Genomic DNA, 22,456 nt, shown 5'->3' with positions numbered 1-22,456 from the left:
CTGAGGCTGGTCTGCATGGGGAGGTGATCACTGTGCTGTTTGTAGGGGCTCCTGTGAGCCTGAAAGAGGGAAGAGAGGGGACTTTATGGTTCTCGGAGGGGTGGGGGAAAGCTGGCTCTCTCTTGGTGTAGGTTTGATAGGAGGGGTGTGAGAGAGGGTAGGGGGGTGGGAGGAGTCCTGGAACTGCTATTTGTAGATCATTGTGATGGATTACTGCTGTGTGTGTGTGTAAGGGAGAAGGAGAGAGATTTTTTGTTCCTTTGCTCTTTCATTTCCTCCTTTCTTCAGGCAGGCAGACAGCAGAGCTCCAGAGAGCAAAGTAGCACAGCAAGCTCGTTATACAGAACGAGCAGAGCAACTCCACCAAGAGAGAGAAGAGAGTTTGTGCAGAAAGTGAATCGTGAGAGATTTTTTTTCCTTCATGTTTGTAAAAAGGAGAACACTAGTCTGAAAGTCCCCGTCTGAAGCAGTGCAAGATCATGCCTGTGAAACGAAGATACTCTGGAGCCAGCCTGGCAGAGGCATGCATCCGAATACTGCTCCTGTGCGAGGCTGCCTTCAGCGGGTATGCAACCGCGTGCCCCGCACTTTGCACTTGCAGTGGTACCACAGTGGATTGCCATGGGCTGGGGCTCAAAACCATGCCCAGGAATGTGCCCCGAAACACAGAGAGACTGTGAGTAGACACTTTCTGTCCATCTGCATGTGTGCGTGTGGGTGGGTTGTTGTTGGGGGGGGGGGGGGGGTTGTCTGCATCAGTACGAAGAGGAATTGAATGAGAACAATAGCTCAATGAGGCACTGGCATCCTGGACAGGTACAAACGGACACACGCTGCAGATGTGAGCATGACACATGAGGCTGTAATTACAGATCTGTGTAATTCTGCTGGAAGATAGCAGGACGTCCTCCAGCTGTTGAGAACTGAGTTCTAACTTAATCAATCTTTCTCAGAGATATGAGTCAATAGGGAACTCTGTAGGGAGTTTCACACATTCAGACAAGTTGTTTCTCCCACCCCCAAAGGTTTTCCCATTATCCTGCAGTTCAGGCCTCAAACAACACATGCTCACAATGACTTTATGCACTCACTCGTTCTTTCTCATTAGACAAAATGAGCAAAAGTAGAGCCGGGGTCTGCAGGCATTATGAATCCAGAATTTTCCAAAGTAGAAAAGTGTTTTTCTATCAGGCTCTCTGTGCTTGAGTATTTTTCTAGCATTTTCTGACTTGTCCTAGCTTTCCCACACGAGTTCTAAAGCAGATGTCCAGAGATTTGGCCCTGCCTGTTTTATCTATGCTAATGCATCTATTTATATACACTTCGGAAGCTCCAGCACTTGAGATCAAGCAGCACTGATGTGTCAAGAGTGAGTGATGTGATTGAAAATTCTCTTTAAACCGAAGCGATCGCTCAGAGTATTGGGCCGCTCACACTGTGAACTTCAGCACTGATGTACTCAAGAATTCTCTATGCAGGCCAAATGTCCTTGTGTGCTTCCCACTGATTGCTTATTGATTGTCTTGAAAGTGGACTGCAGCTAAGGGAGCGAGAAACACTATAGGCTTTACTGCTGGATCTCGGTGATAAATCTCATAAGCAATATGAGATTAGTGTGTCAATATAGAGCTTTTATGGTGTGAGAGTTCTTTGTGCTGGTCTGTCACATTACAGTTCAGAAATACAGTTTAAGATAGGTATGTTTCCATAGGAAAGTCATGCTTCATTAAAAGTCCATTGTATGTAATAAATTTCAGCGCTAGTGTCCAAATGTAACCAACCAAATTCAAAAGCGACAGCATGTGATTCTGTGCTGTTGAGAAAATCCAATGGCATGATGAAATGCTTTAGTTTGACATGTTCTTATAATTTAACTAAGAAATAATTAAATGGGCGAACAGTCCACAATGGAAGAGATTGTTGAGAAGAAGCTAATAATGAAAATAAAGGATGGAATGTTGGGCATAAGCAGCTGTTTAGGAGAAAACCTACCTAACAAACAATTAGGAGGTTTGGCTGTTTGATACAGTAGATCCAGACCCATTAAAACTCAATAATTGGCCCATGAAGCCGTGTTAGAACATCAAAGGAGTTCCGTAAAATGTGCTGCTATATTTATTTTAATTCAATTGCTGGATAATGACTGGCTGCCTTTATTCTCCTAACTCAACTGTGTTATGGCAAAATGGTTATGGCACTTTGCCAATAGTAATTTGCTCTTTAATCTCCATCACGGTGAAGTTTTAGTGGGTTAAGTTTAGGGTTAGGGTTAGGTTAGGAGCTGTAATGAGCACGATTTATGTTTTACTTATGTCAGACTCTATACAGGGACTGTGTTTGTTTGAACATACTCGGACATGCTTAATAACTTGCATACATAGATCATAGAGGAATGTGGAATACCTAAACAAAATACAAGAACAAACCAGAACAAAGCTTGAATAAACCAATGATGTTAATGCTATAACTACATAAGCTGAACAATTTAAGCTGCTGGTCTTCAGGTACTAAACCCATCTTGGGTACTGTAAAAAAAAGACTTATGAGAACTCCCATGTGATTTCTGTATATATTGTTGTATCCCACAAATTTGTATAGTGCATGACTTTAAAGTTCATGATGCCTTTAAATGGACTCAAAAACACTTTTGGCCCATTTAACATTTCCACATTCTTATTTACACAACATTAACACTTCATATTTTTAATACTGCTGACATTGTGAATGTGACATTGTAGCTGTGGGTAACTTTGCGACCCACTTTCAGTACTGTATTGTCAAGATAGTCTAACCAATAAACTGATCATAAAACAGTTCAGATGCTAATGCTTCAGGTCACATTAGGGCACTTTAATGTGGCTTTGTGAAAGGCACAGTTGATATAAAACAACAGCAGGTTTAATTAGCAGAAATCCACTGATTCCATCACATTTGTAATCAAAGACAGACAGACTGATAGCTAGATAGATATTATGGCTGTATGTATGTATATATACAGGGCTGGGGAGAAACGGAATACATGTAACGGGAATTCGTATTTAAAATACAAATTATAAGTCACTGTATTCCACTACAGTTACAGTTTAAATCATTGGTAATTAGAATACAGTTACATTAAAAAAGTATTTTGATTACTGAAGAGATTACTTTGCATGTTATTGTCATTTGTTTCATATAATATTTAGTCCTTTCAGATGGAAAACATTTCTACATATAAATGATGCGATCCAAAGTGCATTTGAACAGCGATGAAACACTTTCTTATGATGTGTTACATTCATACGAGCAGACAGAGAAGTTTGAAGTAAGTTTGGAGCAGAAGAAATAGAAATAAACCTTGTATAAATTGTCAGCTTTACACTAAGCTAAAATGCTATTTCTAGCCATTTTACAAGCACGTTACCAGGCACGATCATATTTTTTTTATCAAGAAAATTCACGTTAGATCATAATTTCTTTTTTTCTAGTAAGACCTTTGATATTAGGGCAAAAATCTTATTCTTGATAATAATTTTTTTATTGTTTTCCTGTAAAAATATCTAAAAATCCTTAAAACAAGATCAATTTGATTTATCTTGTTTTAGAAACAACACTGCATAAGATATTTAGGTTTTTCAGAGAATGTATTTTTAACGTGTATTTTGTCTCACTGTACTGTTTTTATAGTTTTTATAGTCAAAACAAGTGAAAAAAATCTACCAGTGCTGAAGAAGTAATCCAAAGTATTTAGAACACGTTACTGACCTTGAGTAATCTAATGGAATACGTTACAAATGACATTTTACAGCATGTATTCTGAAATCTGTAGTGGAATATATTTCAAAAGTAACCCTCCCAACCCTGTATATATATGTATATATATATATATATATATATATATATATATATATATATATATATATATACATTGATCAGCCACAACATTAATCCACCTGCCTAATATTGTGTAGGTCCCCCTCGTGCCGGCAAAACAGTGCCAACCCAAAATTCAGAATAGCATTCTGAGATGCTATTCTTCTCACCACAATTGTACAGAGCGATTATCTGAGTTACCATAGACTTTGTCAGCTCGAACTAATCTGGCCATTCTCTGTTGACCTCTCCCATCAACAAGGCAATTCCGTCCACAGAACTGCCGCTCAACTGGATGTTTTTTGTTTTTGGCACCATTCGGAGTAAATTCTAGAGACTGCTGTGTGTGAAAATCCCAGGAGATCAGCAGTTACAGAAATACTCAAACCGTGGTGCCAGATGGGCTGGTTTGAGTATTTCTGTAACTGCTGATCTCCTGGGATTTTCACACACAACAATCTCTAGAATTTACTCCGAATGGTGTCAAAAACATCCACTGAGTGGCAGTTCTGTGGACGGAAATGCCTTGTTGATGAGAGAGGTCAACAGAGAATAGCCAGACTGGTTTGAGCTGACAAAGTCTATGGTAACTCAGTTAACCGCCCTGTACAATTGTGGTGAGAAGAATAGCATCTCAGAATGCTATTCTGAATTTTGGGTTGGCACTGTTTTGCCGGCACGAGGGGGACCTACACAATATTAGGCAGGTGGATTAATGTTGTGGCTGATCAGTGTATATATATATATATATATATATATATATAAAATGTGTGTGTGTGTGTGTGTGTATGTGTGTGTGTGTGTGTGTGTCAATTACTTTTTCCTGTTCAATATAGGATATTTCTCTGGGATTCTTTTATTTGTAAGTACTAAAACTCGAAAATAATTAAAGGAATAGCTTACCCAAAAATGCTAATTCTGTCAACATTTACTTAACCATGTTGTTCCAATTTCTTAAATGAAAGCTTCAGCTAGATTCTTATAAATAGGCTCTTCAGTGTTTTTTTGCTGCACCTTAGTAGGTACAGCAAAGTTCTCTTATTTATCAAAAAACATTTGTCGAACTATAGGTTTTTGCAGTGTCTATATGGTTCTTTGGAAATTAAATTACATGTTGCATAGGTTCTTCAGATTATTGTACTGGGTGTAGGTTTCATCTGTTAACAGAGTAAAAGTGAAGTCCTCCTGTTTTTTGTTTTTTTTCAATAGGCCTACATGGTTTTTAATTCTGTTTGTTGATTGGTTTGTCTCAATGGGAATAAACATTGTAAATTTTTCACTTTTCACTTATGAGTTTAATGCAACTTTTTCTTTTAATACACTTATCACTGTGTCTGCATGCACACCTTGTTACTTAGCAATCGGAATCCAAACAAGTGTCGACATCTGAGTATCACAACACAAGGAGTTATTTTTATAACTGTTCAACAGTTTTACGCACAGTAAATGTAGTAAAAGTTCAATTAGAATGGAATTTGATCAATGAGGGATCCATTCTGAATATGTTGGGTAGTGCCCTGTTTTGGAGGTGTTTCTCTAGATTGGCTATTGAGTAGATACAATATCTCTCCTGAGGAGACATCTGTTTACTGTGCTGTAGTAACTTTGCTTTGGCTGTCACAGATAGTGTCTATTTCAAGAAATTTGGTTGGTTGGTTTCAGGTGGTCTCCCAGCCTGGTTAGGCTGGTCATTTGGCTGGGTTTTAGGAATTTTTCAGCTGGTCAGGTTGGGAGACCAACTCGGCTCCCAGTTAAACCAGCTAAAACCAGCAAACTGAAAGTTTTTTTAGTCTCACGATTGGTCTGTTATGAAATCATATCTGAGTTATCGGTTCCGATTTTTAAATGTTTATAAATTACATAAATTAGCCATCCACAGCCCAAGAATATCAAGTCATTAAACTGAGGAATCTTTTAAGGTAATCAATTCCAGATTGACTTTTCTTGATAGGCAGCTTAACAAATCAAAGTATGTGTTTGCATGAGTGACCAGTATGCGTTTTTGGGGGTTTTATCCTGCGGGCTCAGTTAGAGCAGTCCTAGATGAACGTAGATGTGCTCTTGAAGACCATCAGAAAGGCTGCACTATACACCAATAATAAAAAGAACATGTACATATCAGGAGATCAGGCCATGGCTAATGAATAGCAGCCCATTATTTATTTCCCTCTGCATGTGCACCTGTGTATACATCTGTCTACAATCTCTCACTGTCTCTGGTCTGCTGTGGTCCCATGAGTGGTCATTAGAACCACTAGAAAGTGTATGACTTTGGATCTAGACATCATGGGAGATTTGTGTGAATGTGTGTTTCTCTCAGTGATTGGGCAAGAGGTTTACAACAAAAAAAGAAACACAAGTTCAGTCCCCAATAATGAGCAGACATTTGCTAAGATCCCACGCAGTGTTTTTTGACCAGTAACCAAGGCTTTAGTGTAGTATATGATGATATATAAAGGTCACCAACTTCTCTTGGTCTGTGTATCCCCTGGAGCCTAAATTTGTTGTTAATGATTTTAAAACTTATGTTTCTGTGCCTCAGAACCCTTTCTGTCTGCTTTATGACAGTTGTTGAGCAAACTAAGTCGTTACAGCAATGCTATTAGCTATACCTGAAATTAGTCCTGTATATAAACGTATCCATATCTTATGTTTCTTTTCCAGGGAGCTGAATGGAAACAACCTCACACGCATCAACAGGAATGACTTTTCTGGACTCAAGTACCTGCGAGTTTTGTAAGTACATATTCTCTATGTACACTGTTGAATATTTCTGTAAATTTACAGCCAAATTCTAACAGCAATATAATTCATTTCTTAAATAATATTTTGCTGTAAAAATGTTGTACATTGCTCATTTCGAAGTTAATAGTTTCATGGTAATTAGCTGTTATTTGCTAAATATTATGGAAAACGTAATCTTAAAAATCATGAATCCATCCTTTAGTAATATTTTGAACCATATATTTGAAAAAAATAAATAAAATTGAAATGTAAATTGAAGTCAGCTGGCTCAAAACCACCGAACATTTGGTAAGGAATGGAAGTTTTGGAGGAAAACAGATGAAAATACACCTCTTCATCTTTGCATTGGCTGCTTTGATGCCAGGTTTGTTTACAAGACTCTTGAAGGGGTGGAGTTAAAACTGACTACCACTTGCATACAACAGCAGAACAGACTCAGTCATTTCACCAGAAGAGCAGGTTATGACATTTTGATTAAAAATTACGAGGTCATTTTTTTTTTTAATATAAAACAGCAAATATGCGTGGATTAATCGTTCAAACAGATGTTGTGGAACAGATGTTTTCAGCTGCTTCTTGAATGTTGAAATGGGATCAGCAGATCGTGTGGAAGTTGGAAGCTCCTTCCACCATAGAGGAACAATGATAGTCAATGATACTTTTTTTTTGTTTATGATTTTTTTTTTTATTATTACATATGATTCATATCTAATGATCATCTTCAGGCCAGATGAGTCCCATGATTTCTGTTGTTGAGAGGCTGGAGGCCAAAGACATCTGCTTCATGATGAATTTGTGCCATTTTTTGGATTGCTTGTGACATTTTGTTGCATTGGCACGTTTTTGAGGTATACTCTTTTTGTTTGACTTCCTTAAAATCTCAAGAGCAGACAAATATCTTAATGTTGCTTTTTGTGAATATTTGAGGAAATAAAAAGTAGTCACTGCAGCCAGGGACGGGTTTACTATTTCTGAGGCCCCAAGCAACCAACAAACCCAGGGCCCCATTTCGAACATTTTTGCTAAAAAAATTACAAAATGTATTTTAAATCATAATTTTTAATTCTTCCTATCAGCTGTTGTAGCCAAGTACATTCAAACTGTTTAATGAAATACAAATCTAGTTAAAGATAATGAATGCATGTTTTCCAGTTTTTCCACAATACAGTGATAAAAAAGCAATATTTACCTACACTCTTAAAGATTTTGCCATCAAAAAACAGTAAAGAACTCGCAGCAGGATTGCCAGCATGTTACTGTAAAATTAATGGTGTCTTGCTGTTGCTGAAATTAACAGCTAGATACTGTTTTAATAGCTACAGTATACAACTGTAATTTAGCAGCATATAGCTGTCAAATTACATACTATCTACTGTTATTGAAATTAACATCTGTGTTCCCAGCATGCACTGCTGCATGAAGAAATTACTTCGATTATTTTACTTTTTACTGGTTTATTCTGAAGTTGTTTTTGTTGTAGTCTGTTACTTGGATTTTAATGTTCAGCTCTTACTTATTTATGTAAAAGTATGTTTGTTAATTGTCACCACTGTTGCGTTTTGTATGCCGAGAGTTGATATCTGTATGTCTTGATGACAACTCGAATTATGCTGTAACTTCATCAAACTCGAGTTCCCTATCTGTCACTCACTCGACGTTGGTGTCGATGTAGTGACACTAGGGGTCACTCTTGGGAGCCCGAGACACCTCTGGTCTTTGATTAAATGCCAATGAAAATTGGCGAGTGGTATTTGCATGCCACTCCCCCGGACATACGGGTATAAAAGGAGCTGGTATGCAACCACTCATTCAGATTTTCTCTTCGGATCCAAATGGTCATGCTCATTGAGCTGAATAGCACTGTTCATTCACTCTGCTGGATCTGACGGCGCATTTCAGCGGCTTCTCCCTCCTCTGCACTGGTGCACTGCAGAGAATGCCCCTGGGCGCTTCGGCAGAAAAACTAGAGAGTATATTTTCTGAAAGAGCGTTTTTCCCCTCTAAAAGAGTATATTTCTCTAAAAAAGCGCGCACACACGGAACGTCTTTTTAAAGACGCGTCTTTCTAAAGATGCCTTTCCGATCGTGTGTTATTCCTGGTTGCGGTCGTTTTCTCTCAACTTCGGATGGTCATGATCGCTGTCTTTCGTGTCTGGGCGCGACACACATGGAGGCAGCGTTTATGAATGGTTCATGTTCTCACTGCGAGAAAATGACCATGGCAACATTGCGGTCGCTACGGGTATGAGGTCAGCGCGGCTAGCACTGGGGGCGATTTGGGGACCTCAATGGGATCGCCTCCGCCGGGTATCCCCCCACAGACCTCCCTTTCCCCAGCACGCTCGTCAGCCCCAATCGGGCTTCCGGATGAGTTCGCCAGCTCGTCGCACGGCGATTCTGGCTTCTTGTTCGGGGCCCGCGAAGATGATGAGCTCTCGAGCGCAACATCGGAGAACGGGCTTGTCCAGTCGGACGCAGAGTGCCTCAGCTGGGCTTCCCCCTTCGGGGATGGTCGCCCAGTCACAGGCCGATGCCAAAATGACGGACATGCTTTCCCGGGTGGCCGCGAGCGTCGGGCTAGAGTGGAACCCTTCGCTCTCCCCTGAACCCTCACGGCTTGATGATTGGTTTCTGGGCTTGCGGCGCCGCTCAAAACAGCCACGCCCTGCTCCAGTGCCATTCTTCCCGGAGGTGCATGAGGAGCTGACGAAGTCATGGGAGGCACCTTTTACTGCCCTCGATGGCGGGGCGGCCAGGGGCTATACGGCGATTTTCCCGGTGGATAAGGCGCTCACGGTGCACTTACGCCCGCAGGGCACCGCCACCTGGCGTGGACGCCCTAAGCTCCCGTCCAAGCCCTGTAGGCTCACGTCGTCCCTGACGGCTAAGGCCTACAGCGCTGCTGGACAAGCCACCTCTGCCCTGCACGCCATGGCTCTCCTGCAGGTCCACCAAGCCAAGGCACTGAAAGAACTGCACAAGGGTAGTTCCGCCCCAGATTTGATGCAGGAACTGCGCTCGGCGACCGACCTCACCCTCCGGGCGACGAAGGTCACGGCGCGGTCTCTCAGGCGGACGATGGCCACACTAGTGGTCCAGGAGCGCCACCTGTGGCTCAACCTGGTCGAGATGGGCGAGGCCAACAAGACACGGTTCCTTGCTGCCCCCATTTCCCAGGCGGGCCCATCCCCCGGTGGAGGGCCGGGTGGAAAATCTTTTGTTGCCTTTTTGTTTGATTTCGCCGCATGCCCAAGTGGCTGCGGTACCCAACAGTTCAGCAAAAGAGCGGCTTCCTTCCTCCCTGGGTCACATACCCGGTGTGTACGGTCGTCACCACGACTACCATCCAAGGGCTTTTTCTTGCAGGATTGGCACTCCAGCGGTGCCCTTTCTGCCCCTGAGCACCCAGCTGTGGCACACAGCCGCCCCCGATGTGGCAGCCTCCACGGGTTACGAGGACAGGCCTCTTCCTCCCCCGTCTCAGGCTGTTTGGGGGTGGTCACAAGGAGCCAGGTAAGTGCTTCGATGTCCCTAGACTCAGCACGGCCACGACGTGCTGTGGCACCTCGCGCTCCGCCCCGCCGCGAGGCCCCACCTGCCGGTACGTCCGACGACGTTGTCCCCTTGGTCCCCCTCACGCGGAATTTGGATGCATGGCTTGCGCTTTCCAATCCATCGCGGTGGCTGGTCCGGACCGTCCGACTCGGCTATGCGATTCAGTTCGCCAGGCACCCGCCAACTGGGGTCAACTGGGAAAAGAGCAAGCTCCTCCCAGTTCAGAGCATCTCTTCTCTCGGTTTGGAGTTGGACTCAGTCTCCTTGACGGCGCACCTTACGAACGAGCGCGCCCAGTCGGTGCTGGCCTGTTTGAAGGCGTTCAAACAGAAAACAGCGGTTCCACTGAAACTTTTTCAGAGGCTCCTGGGGCATATGGCATCCTCGGTGGTGGCCATCCCGCTCGGGTTGATGCATATGAGGCCGCTTCAGCACTGGCTCCAGACTCGAGTCCCGAGACGGGCATGGCGCCACAGGACACACCGCGTGGCCATTACGTCGGTCTGTCACCGTCTTTTCAGCCCTTGGACCGACCTCTCGTTTCTACGAGCAGGTGTTCCCCTAGAACTGGTCTCCAGGCACGTCATGGTCACGACAGACACCTCCAAAGCGGGCTGGGGCGCTGTTTGCAACAGGCACGCAGCCGCCGGCCTCTGGACGGGTCCGCGACTGTGTTGGCACATCAACTGCCTCGAGTTACTGGCAATTCTGCTCGCCCTGCGGAGGTTCCAGCCGTTGATCCAGGGCAAGCACGTGCTAGTTCGGATGGACAGCATGGCAGCGGTAGCATATGTCAACCGCCAAGGTGGTCTGCGCTCTCGCTGTATGTCACAACTCGCCCGCCGTCTCCTCCTCCGGAGTCGGCAGCACCTCAAGTCGCTGCGAGCCACTCACATCCCGGGCAACCTCAACACAACAGCGGACGCGCTGTCACGGCAGGTTTCCCTCAGGGGAGAGTGGAGACTCCACCCTCAGGTGGTCCAGCTGATTTGGAGTCGATTCGGTCGGGTACAGGTGGACCTGTTCGCCTCCCAAGAATCCTCCCACTGCCCGCTCTGGTACGCCCTCACCAAGGCTCCCCTCGGCATAGACGCGCTGGCACACAGCTGGCCCCCCGGACTACACAAATATGCATTTCCCCCAGTGAGCCTGCTTGCACAGACACTGTGCAAGGTCAGGGAGGACGAGGAGCAGGTCGTCCTGGTAGCACCCTACTGGCCCACCCAGACGTGGTTCTTGGACCTCACGCTCCTCACGATAGCTCCCCCCTGGCGAATTCCCCTGAGGAAGGACCTTCTTTCTCAGGGACGGGGCACCCTCTGGCACCCACGCCCAGACCTCTGGAATCTCCATGTCTGGTCCCTGGACAGGACGCGGAAGACCTAAGTGGCCTACCAACCGCGGTGGTAGACACAATCACTCAGGCTAGTGCCCCCTCTACGAGGCGCCTGTATGCCTTTAAGTGGCGTCTATTCGCTAAGTGGTGTTCTTCTCGACACGAAGACCCCCAGAGATGCGCAGTCGGATCAGTGCTTTCCTTCCTGCAGGAGAGGCTGGAAGGGAGGCTGTCCCCTTCCACCTTGAAGGTGTACGTTGCTGCCATAGCAGCACACCACGACGCAGTTGATGGTAAGTCCTTAGGGAAGCACGACCTGATCATCAGGTTCCTAAGAGGCACCAGGAGGCTGAATCCCTCCAGACCGTGGATCTCTCCGTAGTTCTTCAGGGTCTACAGAGAGCCCCCCCTTTGAGCCTTTGCAGTCAGCCGAGCTTAAGGCACTCTCCTTGAAGACTGCCCTCCTGACTGCGCTCACTTTCATCAAGAGGGCAGGTGACCTGCAAACATTCTCTGTCAGCGAAACGTGCCTGGAGTTCGGTCCAGGCTATTCTCACGTGATCCTGAGACCCCGACCAGGCTATGTGCCCAAGGTTCCCACCACCCCTTTTAGGGACCAGGTGGTGAACCTGCAAGCGCTGCCCCAGGAGGAGGCAGACCCAGCCCTGTTGTTGCTGTGTCTGGTGCACGCTTTACGCATCTATTTGGATCGCACGCAGAGCTTTAGAGTCTCTGAGCAGCTCTTTGTCTGCTTTGGTGCACAGCAGAAAGGAAGCGCTGTCTCCAAGCAGAGGATCGCCCACTGGCTCGTTGACGCCATAACTATGGCATATCTCGCCCAAAACATGCCGCCCCTGGTAGGGCTACGAGCCCATTCTACCCGTGGTGTAGCGGCTTCTTGGGCCCTGGCCAGAGGTGCCTCTCTAACAGACATTTGCAGAGCAGCGGGCTGGGCAACACCCAACACCTTTGCAAGGTTCTACAACCTCCGGGTGGAACCGGTTTCGTCCCAGGTAGTGGCACGCAACACAAGTGGATAAGCCCGGGATAGCCGGCCGGGTGTATCGCTTGCACATAGCGCCTTCCACCTCCTTTTGAGCTGAAGACATGCGCCGTTAATTCCCAGTAGTGTTCACAAAATTTGTTCCCTGGATGACTTCCTCCGAGCCCTGTGGCAGTCGAGTTGTCGGAGAGACTCGCTGCCGGCCCAGTACACACGCTAAGAGCCCTGTTCTGGGGTAGGTGCTCCGCATGTGGCGGTTCCCTGTAAGGCTCACCCCATGCGATCTATATCTTCCGCTAGTTCGTTTCCCTGCTGGCAAACTGCGTCTTCCTTGGGCAGAGCCCCTCTGCCCCAGTCTCTATGTTTGTAGTAACTCCTTCCCCATTGGGCAGGATCTACCTTGAAGGCTCTCCACATGATTGGAAAGACCACGTGACATATTCTTCCACTTAAATATCCCCCCTCTCTTGGGGCGAGGTGTGATCTCCGCGGTGTCCTCCCCTTGGGAGGGACACCCCCCGACTAGACCTGGCGGCCCAGTCGGATAATCCCCCTTCTTTTTTAGGGAGTGGAAAAAGAGAAGGGGAAAAGAGGCCACGACTGGGTTAAGCCTGTCTCTATCTTTGGGTAGTCGACTTGTCCCCAAGTCGTTCAACACTCATAACTGTGTTGGGGGAGGTTACGTGTCGACCTGGTGTGCTGGCTATGAGGCACACAGCAAGTCTGCCCACCACACACCGCCAGTTCACGTAACACAGTTCAGCCTTGTGGCGTTTTGTATAGGGACCCCTAGTGTCACTACATCGACACCAATGTCGAGTGAGTGACAGATAGGGAAAGTCATGGTTACTGGTGTAACCTCCGTTCCCTGATGGAGGGAACGAGACGTTGGTCCCTCCTGCCACAACGCTGAACTACCCGCTGAAATGGCCGGACCTCATATCGGCTCCTCAGCGTAAAACCTGAATGAGTGGTTGCATACCAGCTCCTTTTATACCCGTATGTCCGGGGGAGTGGCATGCAAATACCACTCGCCAATTTTCATTGGCCTTTTATCAAAGACCAGAGTGTCTCGGGCTCCCAAGAGTGACCCCTAGTGTCACTACATCAACACCAACGTCTCGTTCTCTCCATCAAGGAACGAAGGTTACACCAGTAACCATGACGTTATGCTGTAAGTTCATCAAAAACATCAAACACTCAATTTGCTGATATAATTTTGCTGAAATATCCTTTATTGTTTTTGCTTTTATGTGTAATGCATCAATATTGCCACATATAGTGCCATTTGCAAGGTAGGATCAGACATTTTGTCTTCCAAGTAGCACAGTGCAACAACTTGTCTTTTACTTAAACGTAAATTGACTGGCTGGAAAAAACATAATACAATAATAAAGAAGGTCCAATGTGTCAGCTCAAGAGATCACTAATCACCATAATGGTGACTTCAATCAAAACACAACTATTGATAACAAAACAACAACACTAAATAAACTAAGACTTCTATTAAGTCTGAATAAATAATTTTGTATGTTTTTTTTTTTTTTTTTTTTTTTTTTGTAGTTCCAATGCTTTTGCCAAAGCATACATACTTATTCAATCGCAAAGGCTTATGGGTATTTCACCATTATAGCCCACAATGCAGTGCTATACTGTTATTTTACTGTGTTCAGATTGTTGTTGTTGTTTTTTTTATTCATAAAAAATACACTGTTCAATCCTGGCAAAATTGTACATTTAATATGTACATTGCTTCTAAGGTTGATTTTTTTTATTTGACTTCTCATTAGACAGACAAGTGAAGGTTGATGTGAGATGATAAAGGAAACTGACAGAGGAGTTTGTCAGAAACATCATGAACACTAACCATGTGCCACAAACTAAAATTTTCGTGGGGGGGGGGGGGTTAAAATATATGTTTCAAAATGTCACTATAGCTTTCACCAAGATGATATCATGATTTTAAATGTTCATTTTCCCCTAATGCCTTGCACAGAACAGCTATTTACCGTAAAACTAGTCACTTCACAGTGAGCCTGCACTTGATCTCCCAGAATGCAACATTTTTAACAGGAAACTATTGTATTTAAGAATCACAGTAGATTGCTGTAGGAATTTGGCTGTAAATTTACAGCAGTTTTTTACAGTGTACATATATGTTTACAAAACACTTTGTGTGTGTGTGTGTGTGTGTGTGTGTGTGTGTGTGTGTGTGTGTGTGTGTGTGTGTGTGTGTGTGTGAACAGGGTGTGCAAAACCTACTATTTCACCCAATAACATTTTGAAATTCAGTTGTTACAGTATATATTAATATTATATCCCAACAATTATTAATTGTTGTCCAGATTGTCATTATAATATGATACAGTATTATTATTATTACTTTGAGGATTTGTTGTATACAATAGCAATATAGTTCTGTCTTATTTACTTTCACCTGGAGCTTATATTCTAATGCTGCTGTGTATTGTTCATCATGTTTCAAAAGGCTGTATTTTATGTAGGCTAAGCATCGAATGCAACATTCGTTACAGTACTGTAACAGTAAACATACAAGCCACGGCAGCCCCTCAGAACACTAGAGCATAAAAAAAACAAGCGCTGAAACTTTGCTTGGTGCAGAATAATCTGGAATAATGTTAAAAATTGTAACAGTCACCTCTTTGCAGCCTGAACTTGTTCAGAACGTTAAATATTTGTGACACCTGCGCTAAAAACAGTCTAGACGCAGCGCAGCGACTGAAACAGAACGCAGGTGTCTCGACATGCGTTTTTGAAATCTAAAGTTATTTTTAACTTGACACAGTGTCTAAAAATTTGCCGGTCCTACATGAGACACTGAAGAAACAGCGAGACATACAGTAGTCAAGGACGTTCGTAAAGCGCGTGTTTACATAGAAAAACTATGGAAAAACAGAGTAGAAGCACGCAATACACGTTCAGTGTGAACGGCCCCTTATCCATTTGCGTGTATCTGTGTGAGTGAGCGCGCCTGGGCGAAACAAGTTTGGAAGGCCTGTATATTTTTTTCATAAATTACAAACCCGAACCCAAAGTCCTACTGACCCGAACCCGGCGGCTTTGTGAACCGCTCTGAGACCGCAGACAACAGCATATTCTCGTGTGTACCCAGTACAACCTGTCACCCCTCAAGCGGTTTTTGCAGAGCTTTCCTACTCCAGCCGGGCACGCAATTGCGTGGTTTGCGTGGTGGTTAAAACCGCTACTGATTGATTGCAGCCAACTCTTACCTACATTTTAAGGTTATCTCTTTTTTATGAATCTACAGTGAACATAAAAAAATCTGTTAAAATTATTGTTATTATTAATAGTAGTAGTAGTACTTGGTATCCCTGATTACTGTATATTAAGGGTCACGGGTCCAACTCGCCATCTTTCACGGTTTATACAGCAGTGTCTTTTGTCACAGTTCCACAGTCACAGGTTCTTTTCCTTGCTCCATTCCTTCCAAAACTCTCTTTTACCAAGATTCCATCATCTCTATGAGACCTCATGCATGTGTACCAGTCCACAAGCCCATGTGTACTAACCCACCAGCATATCTCTCACATCTCACCTGCTGGAGTTTTAAGTTGTTCCCTGTGCCTTCTCTTCTTTAAACAGGCAGCTCATGGAGAACCAGATCGGAACTGTGGAGCGTGGCGCGTTTGATGACATGAGAGAGTTGGAGAGACTGTAAGTGTTGTGGGGTTCAACAGTAGCTCAGTATTAGGAGAAATGAGAGCTTTTGCCTCACTGTGGAGGGTGAGATGTAACTCTTTTCCTGGCTCCATTCCTTCCAAAAGGAACGGACCCGTGAGTGTTGGGTGTTACATGATTACAAAGTAATCTAATTTCTGTAATCTAATTACTCTTTTAATCAAAACCAATATAAGGATCTACATTTTTTAAATTATTTTAATCAGATTACAGTTAATGACTTTCAGTTATGTTACAATTATATTACTTAGGTTTATGTTTACTAATGTTTTAAAATAATATTATTTAAATGGTATACATTTAAAACATGATTTGCATTTATACATACTTTTGTATTTCTTCAACAGCTAATTCGTGAACGCCCCTAACGAGTCATTGTAAATGAGAAACACTATGGCTTGTGTGCGACAAAGAATGAGGAAGAAACGCAGACATTATTTTTAATTTGTTGAGTGGAAAAAAGTAACTTCAAAATGAAGTAATTAGTAATATGATTACTTTTTCTGTGACGTAATCAGAAAAGTAGTCTGATTAGAGAAGTAATTAGAAATCTGTAGTGGACCATGTTCGGCAAGTTCCTCAAAAACTAATCCACTACAAATTACTAAATGTTTATTGTAGAGCCCGACCGATATGGGATTTTTGAGACCGATACTGATTTTAGAGGGTGAAAAAATAGTTAATTTTTGAGCTGGAATGAAAGCAGACCATTTCTGTTTGGATTGTTCACCAATTTTGCACCGATATGACTATGCAAAGGTACTCTGAAGGCTGCTTTCTTAAACAAATATTTTTATCAAAGAATATTTGACATTATTATTGTACATTGTCAACAAATTCTAGAAATGAACACTGAGAAAATAAAGAATAAATAAAAATACAATAATAGCTTAAAAATCATCAGTACCGTTTAGTATCAGTCAAATGCTGACCATTAAAATAAAGAATAAATAAAAATACAATAAATAGCTTAAAAATCATCAGTATTGTATGTTCAGTATCAGTCAGTTGCTGACCATTAAAATAAAGAATAAATTTAAATAAAATAAATAGCTAAATAAACATCAGTATGGTTTAGTATCAGTCAAATGCTGACCATTAAAATAAAGAATAAATAAAAATAAAATATATAGCTAAATAAACATCAGTACTGTACATTTAGTATCAGTCAAATGCTGACCATTAAAATAAAGAATAAATAAAAATTAAATAAATAGCTAAATAAACATCAGTGCTGTATGTTTAGTATCAGTCAAATGCTAACTATTAAAATAAAAAATAAAATAAATAGCTAAATAAACATCAGTACTGTATGTTTAATATCAGTCAAATGCTGACTATTTTAATACTGCCAGTCAATTATTGGCAGGTTGTAAAACAAGAAGCATTTACACCTGCCGAGTCAAGCGGTGTTACACCGTATTCTGCTATACAAGTTCAGGGGAAACTTTCAACGGTGGAAAACCAGACTTTTAAATATTACATTTTGTAAATGCAACGACTGGAATTGTTCGGTTGAAGGCGGTACCAAACTGTGAATCTTGAACAAAACAGTTTGGTGAATATATGTTTACTCATTAGCTTCCACTCAGCTGAAAAGCAACGAAAGTAGCTATGTGGTTAGCTAGTTAGCTATAAGCTCATTGTCACAGAGAGTAAAAGATTAACTTTATTTACTTTCCAGCATTGCGTCTCACCAACTAGGTAACAACATAGCGTGAAATCAACACTCAACAGACACAATCCACCACCACACCGTTGTCTGCTGAGCTGCAAAAAGATGCTCTGATGTTTACCTTTCAATCTGCAACATTATTTACTGCACTGACAAACTATAGCTGGCTAACATAGCAAACAGATGTGATAAACATGAGTGACAGGGTTAACATTATATTAGTAATATTGAAAAGAGAAAATGATGGGGTCATTTTTTTATTAACTTTCCAGTATATATTTCACAAACTTGTTAGCAGCTTACCGTGAAGACAGTGCTCAGAACCACCATCAGCTCAGAGTCAGCTCTGTAAACAATGGAGTCGGAGCACGCTCTGCTGGACAAACTACGTTATGACACCAATTCTAAAGCATTGTTTTCCGCATTATATGTTCTGAAAAAAAGTTTTCATATCTGCGCATATCGGTAAACATATACGCCGATACTGATATATCGGTGAAATTCTGATATCGGCGGACCGATATATCAGTCGGGCACTAGTTTATTGTAATCAGATTACTTTACTAATTACTTCATAGAAAAGTAATCACATTACTGTTTTTAAGGTATTTTCTAAAACACTTTTCACAGAAATATTTGTTTTTCTGCTCATCGAATTCAAAATAATGTCTATATTCTTTCATTGTTTATTGTCGAACACCCTTTAGCTTTCACAGAAATGCAGACGCACATATGAACATATGAATTCATATTTTGTGTGTATTATACATATTTGTTTTAGAAATATGTGCAACCCAAGTAGTGTACTTAAAACTAATTACCTTAATTGAAATGTATTTATTGAAAGTAATTAGATTACAGTTACTAATTCCTTTGTAATCAGATTGCACCCAGCACTGGTAGTGGATTGCATTTTTTTAGTAGTTTACCCAACACTGCTCCAGTGTTTTTCTGTTAACAAATAAAAGAAAATCTCAACGATAACCTGAATAATGAGATTTAAGAGTCCTATGGATAAACACATCTACAGTTCTTTAAAATCACCTCTGTGCTGTTTCACTAATTTGCTGTTAAAAAGTAATATCGGAATAAGATCTCATTTTTTAGTAAGTCTCAGGTTCTGCCATTGTTCACATGTATAAGGACATTAAGTAGTTTTCAAACATTTTTCAATATACTACAGCCAGTTTGTGTTGTTTAGTAGATGCTTTTTTCCAAAGCATTTTTCAGTACACCTACTGTAGGTTTAGTCCCCTTGGACCGAGAATGAGACTATGTTGTTCTGCGTTTTGCGTTTCCTGTGTTTTCCGCATGTCAAACAAATCTGGCCCGCACAGTGGTGTGCTGATGATGAAATTTCCATCACGCATACTGTCACACTACGAAGTGATCAGCAGCGTGGACAACCAAAGAATACTTTTGCCTTAAGTGTCTTGATCAAGTGCACAGTGATGATGGTTTGCTCCTTACAGGGCCTTAACCACCAACCTTCTGGTGAGCAGCCCTAAGCTTTAGCCCCTATTCTACCTTTCTGAGGCATTTACTGAGATCTTTTCCCAAAACAATCCTCCGATAATAAATATGAGTTTGGTAACCCCAGTCAGTTACACACTGTTTGCATATGTCTGTTTCTTCTTTTCTCAAAGCCGTCTGAACAGGAATCGACTTCACCAGCTTCCAGAGCTTCTGTTTCAGAAGAATGCGGCTCTGTCAAGACTGTAAGTCCTTTTTAATACAGTTCATGGCTTGGTTTTCAGGTCATTGGTGTGATCAATTCATGTTATAGATGTACTGTAGTGTGATAGCTCTGTTTAGACACAGTGTATTAGGCTATAAAATCAGTTTCTAGAGAGTGTAACAGCTGCAAGCCTGTTACTAGGCTTTGTTTCATGTGCAGTTTTCTTCCTCACCGATAGGGGGCACTGGAGTGCTCTGTGTATGATATAAGTGTAGCGCAAGATAGAACAAAAGCTAGTAAATGCAAAGTGGTTCCATGGTGGAATGATAGCTGTTAGAAACAGAAACAGTGCATTTAGGAAGGTGAAAGCATCTCACTCATTCCCAGATCTAATTAATTTTAGGAGAGCACAAGCTATAGTCAGAAAAACTATAAGAACTGCAAAGCTAAGTTACTGGAGAGAATTTTGAAATACTATAGGAAGGGAAACTCAGATCTCAGATATATGGGGTATGATAAGGAAGATGGGAGGTATTAGAAAGACTAGCAATATGCCTACTTTTCATAATGGAGAGGAGGTGGCAATTTCAAATAAAGAAAAAGCAGAAATGTTGGCTAAAGTTTTTGTTAAAGTGCATAGCAATAGTAATCTAACAAAGGAAGCTAGGGAAAGTGAAAATCCTGGTGTACTGGAGAAAAGTAGCACAAATGAAAGCCCATTAGATATGACCTTTTCTCTATTTGAACTTAAAAGAGCAATTGCAAGGGCAAATAAGACATCTCCTGGTGAAGACGAGATATGCTATAGTATGACTGAACATCTGTCTGATATGGCACTTACAGTTATACTGCAAGTGCTTAACAAGGTGTGGGTAACAGGCACACGGAAACACTCAATAATTATTCCAATCAAAAAACCAGGTAAAGATCACTCAGAAGCAACTAGTTACAGACCAATAGCATTAACTTCAAATTTGTGTAAACTCATGGAAAGAATGATAGTTAATAGGTTAATGTGTGATTTTGAAAATAGAGGGCTTTTTTCTCCACACCAAAGTGGTTTCCGTTGTGGTCGCACTACAATGGATGCAGTGCTTTGCCTAGAATCTGACATAAGGAAGGCTCAGATCTGTAAAGAAACTGTCATAGCTGTGTTTTTCGATATAGAAAAAGCTTACGATATGCTGTGGAAAGATGGTCTTTTAATGAAAAATCTTTGGGTATCGGAGGTAGAGTTTATAATTGGATATTGGACTTTTTATTCAATCGGACAATTCAAGTTAGGGTGGGAACATCTTACTCTAGTACATATCAAATATAAAATGGGACACCACAGGGAAGTGTGTGTAGTCTGCTCTTATTTAATATCATGATTAATGATATCTTTAGTCAGGTAGAAACTAATATGGGAAGATCATTGTATGCTGACGATGGAGCATTGTGGAAGAGAGGGCGGTATGTGGTATTCACAGCTAACAAAGTTCAGACAGCAATAAACCAAGTCGAAGAGTGGGCTATGAGATGGGGATTCCGGTTGTCTATAGCAAAGACCCAAGTTATATGCTTCTCAAAAAAGAAACATATTCCAGTTGGTTTGACACTTTATGGTCATCTACTTGAGCAGGTGTCAGTGATTAAGTTCTTGGGAGTATGGCTGGATAAAAAATTAACATTCAGTATGCATATAGAGAAATTGGTGACAAAATGCAAGAAAGCCCTGAATGTCATGAGATGCCTGGCAGCATGCTCACTCAGAAACATCTATTGTGCCCTTGTTAGATCTGCAATAGATTATGGTTGCATGACTTACGGTTCAGCATGTAAGACATTTCTAAAGAAAATTGATGTAGTGCAGAATCAGGCACTTAGAATATGCTGTGGAGCTTTCAGAACATCTTCAGTAGCAGCTTTGCAAGTGGAGATGGGTGAAATGCAGCTAAAACTGAGACGACAACAGCTCTCCATGGTGTATTGGGTATCATTAAAGGGGCACAAGGATGTACAACCTACCATGTCTGTGTTCGATGAATGCTGGGAGCATACTCGAGGCAACAGCCAACGTCTTGGATGGATAGGGACTAGATTAGCCCAGTCAATGGGATTGGACCATAGTAATTATAGCCAAACTGTGCCATTGCCCACAATTCCACCATGGTTTTTTCCAATGCCTTGCATAGACATTAATTTACTCCAAGAAACTAAGAAAAATTAGCTATTCTCAGAAGAATACATTGTACAGCAGTACATGGAACATAAGTACAGCCACATGATAAATGTGGCTGTACTTATGAATACAACTCTGTCTACTATCAGAAATCTATGGGAAAGAGAGGTAAAAGGGAGGCATCTGTTTTAAATTCTGAAAAATTAGGGAACAGGAGATTTGATTTTTGTATTAAGAAGAAAGGACGATTCAATAATTACCAGACTTCGTATAGGACACACAGGTTTGAATGCCAATTTACATAAAATCAATAAGCATCCCACATGAATGTGCAGTAAGTGCAATGAGCATCTTTACAGATGGATCAAAAGATCCAATCTCATGGAAAACTGGAGCAGCCGTTTTTGTACCTAAATATCAGGTATCTATCAGAAAGAGAACATCAGACAACTTCTCTGTATTTACTGTGGAATTAGCTGCAATTCTCATTGCTCTTCAGTAGGTGGAGGTTATGAATGTTGAGAGAGGAGTTATATGGACAGATTCTCTGAAAAGCCTGCAGTCTGGCCATTCTGATAGTAGACAAGATATTATATTTGAAATCTTGCAAGTATTATATAGGTTAAGTAACGGAAGTTTTTCCATCACATTTCTTTGGGGTCCTGCACATGTAGGAGTGGAGGGTAATGAGGTAGCAGATAAACTTGCAAAGAACTCACTTAAATGCT

The 22,456-nt window shown here is 42.0% G+C and overlaps 1 protein-coding gene across 1 annotated transcript in view; it reads left to right on the top strand.

Moving 5' to 3' along the window:
- Positions 1 to 291: 291 nt before the first annotated feature.
- Positions 292 to 22,456, top strand: part of slit1a (slit homolog 1a (Drosophila)) — a 166,908-nt gene continuing 144,743 nt past the window's right edge. The window contains exons 1-4 of the mRNA XM_051651126.1: positions 292 to 676; positions 6,517 to 6,588; positions 16,116 to 16,187; positions 19,533 to 19,604. Of these exons, the coding sequence (XP_051507086.1) occupies positions 480 to 676; positions 6,517 to 6,588; positions 16,116 to 16,187; positions 19,533 to 19,604 (413 nt within the window). The 5' untranslated portion in view covers positions 292 to 479. The remainder of the gene's footprint in view (positions 677 to 6,516; positions 6,589 to 16,115; positions 16,188 to 19,532; positions 19,605 to 22,456) is intronic.

The sequence above is a fragment of the Myxocyprinus asiaticus genome, chromosome 23 (genome assembly GCF_019703515.2).
Source record: "Myxocyprinus asiaticus isolate MX2 ecotype Aquarium Trade chromosome 23, UBuf_Myxa_2, whole genome shotgun sequence".
NCBI lineage: Eukaryota > Metazoa > Chordata > Actinopteri > Cypriniformes > Catostomidae > Myxocyprinus > Myxocyprinus asiaticus.
The sequence above is the reverse complement of the archived record's forward strand: the minus strand, read 5'-3'. Positions and strand labels throughout refer to the sequence as shown.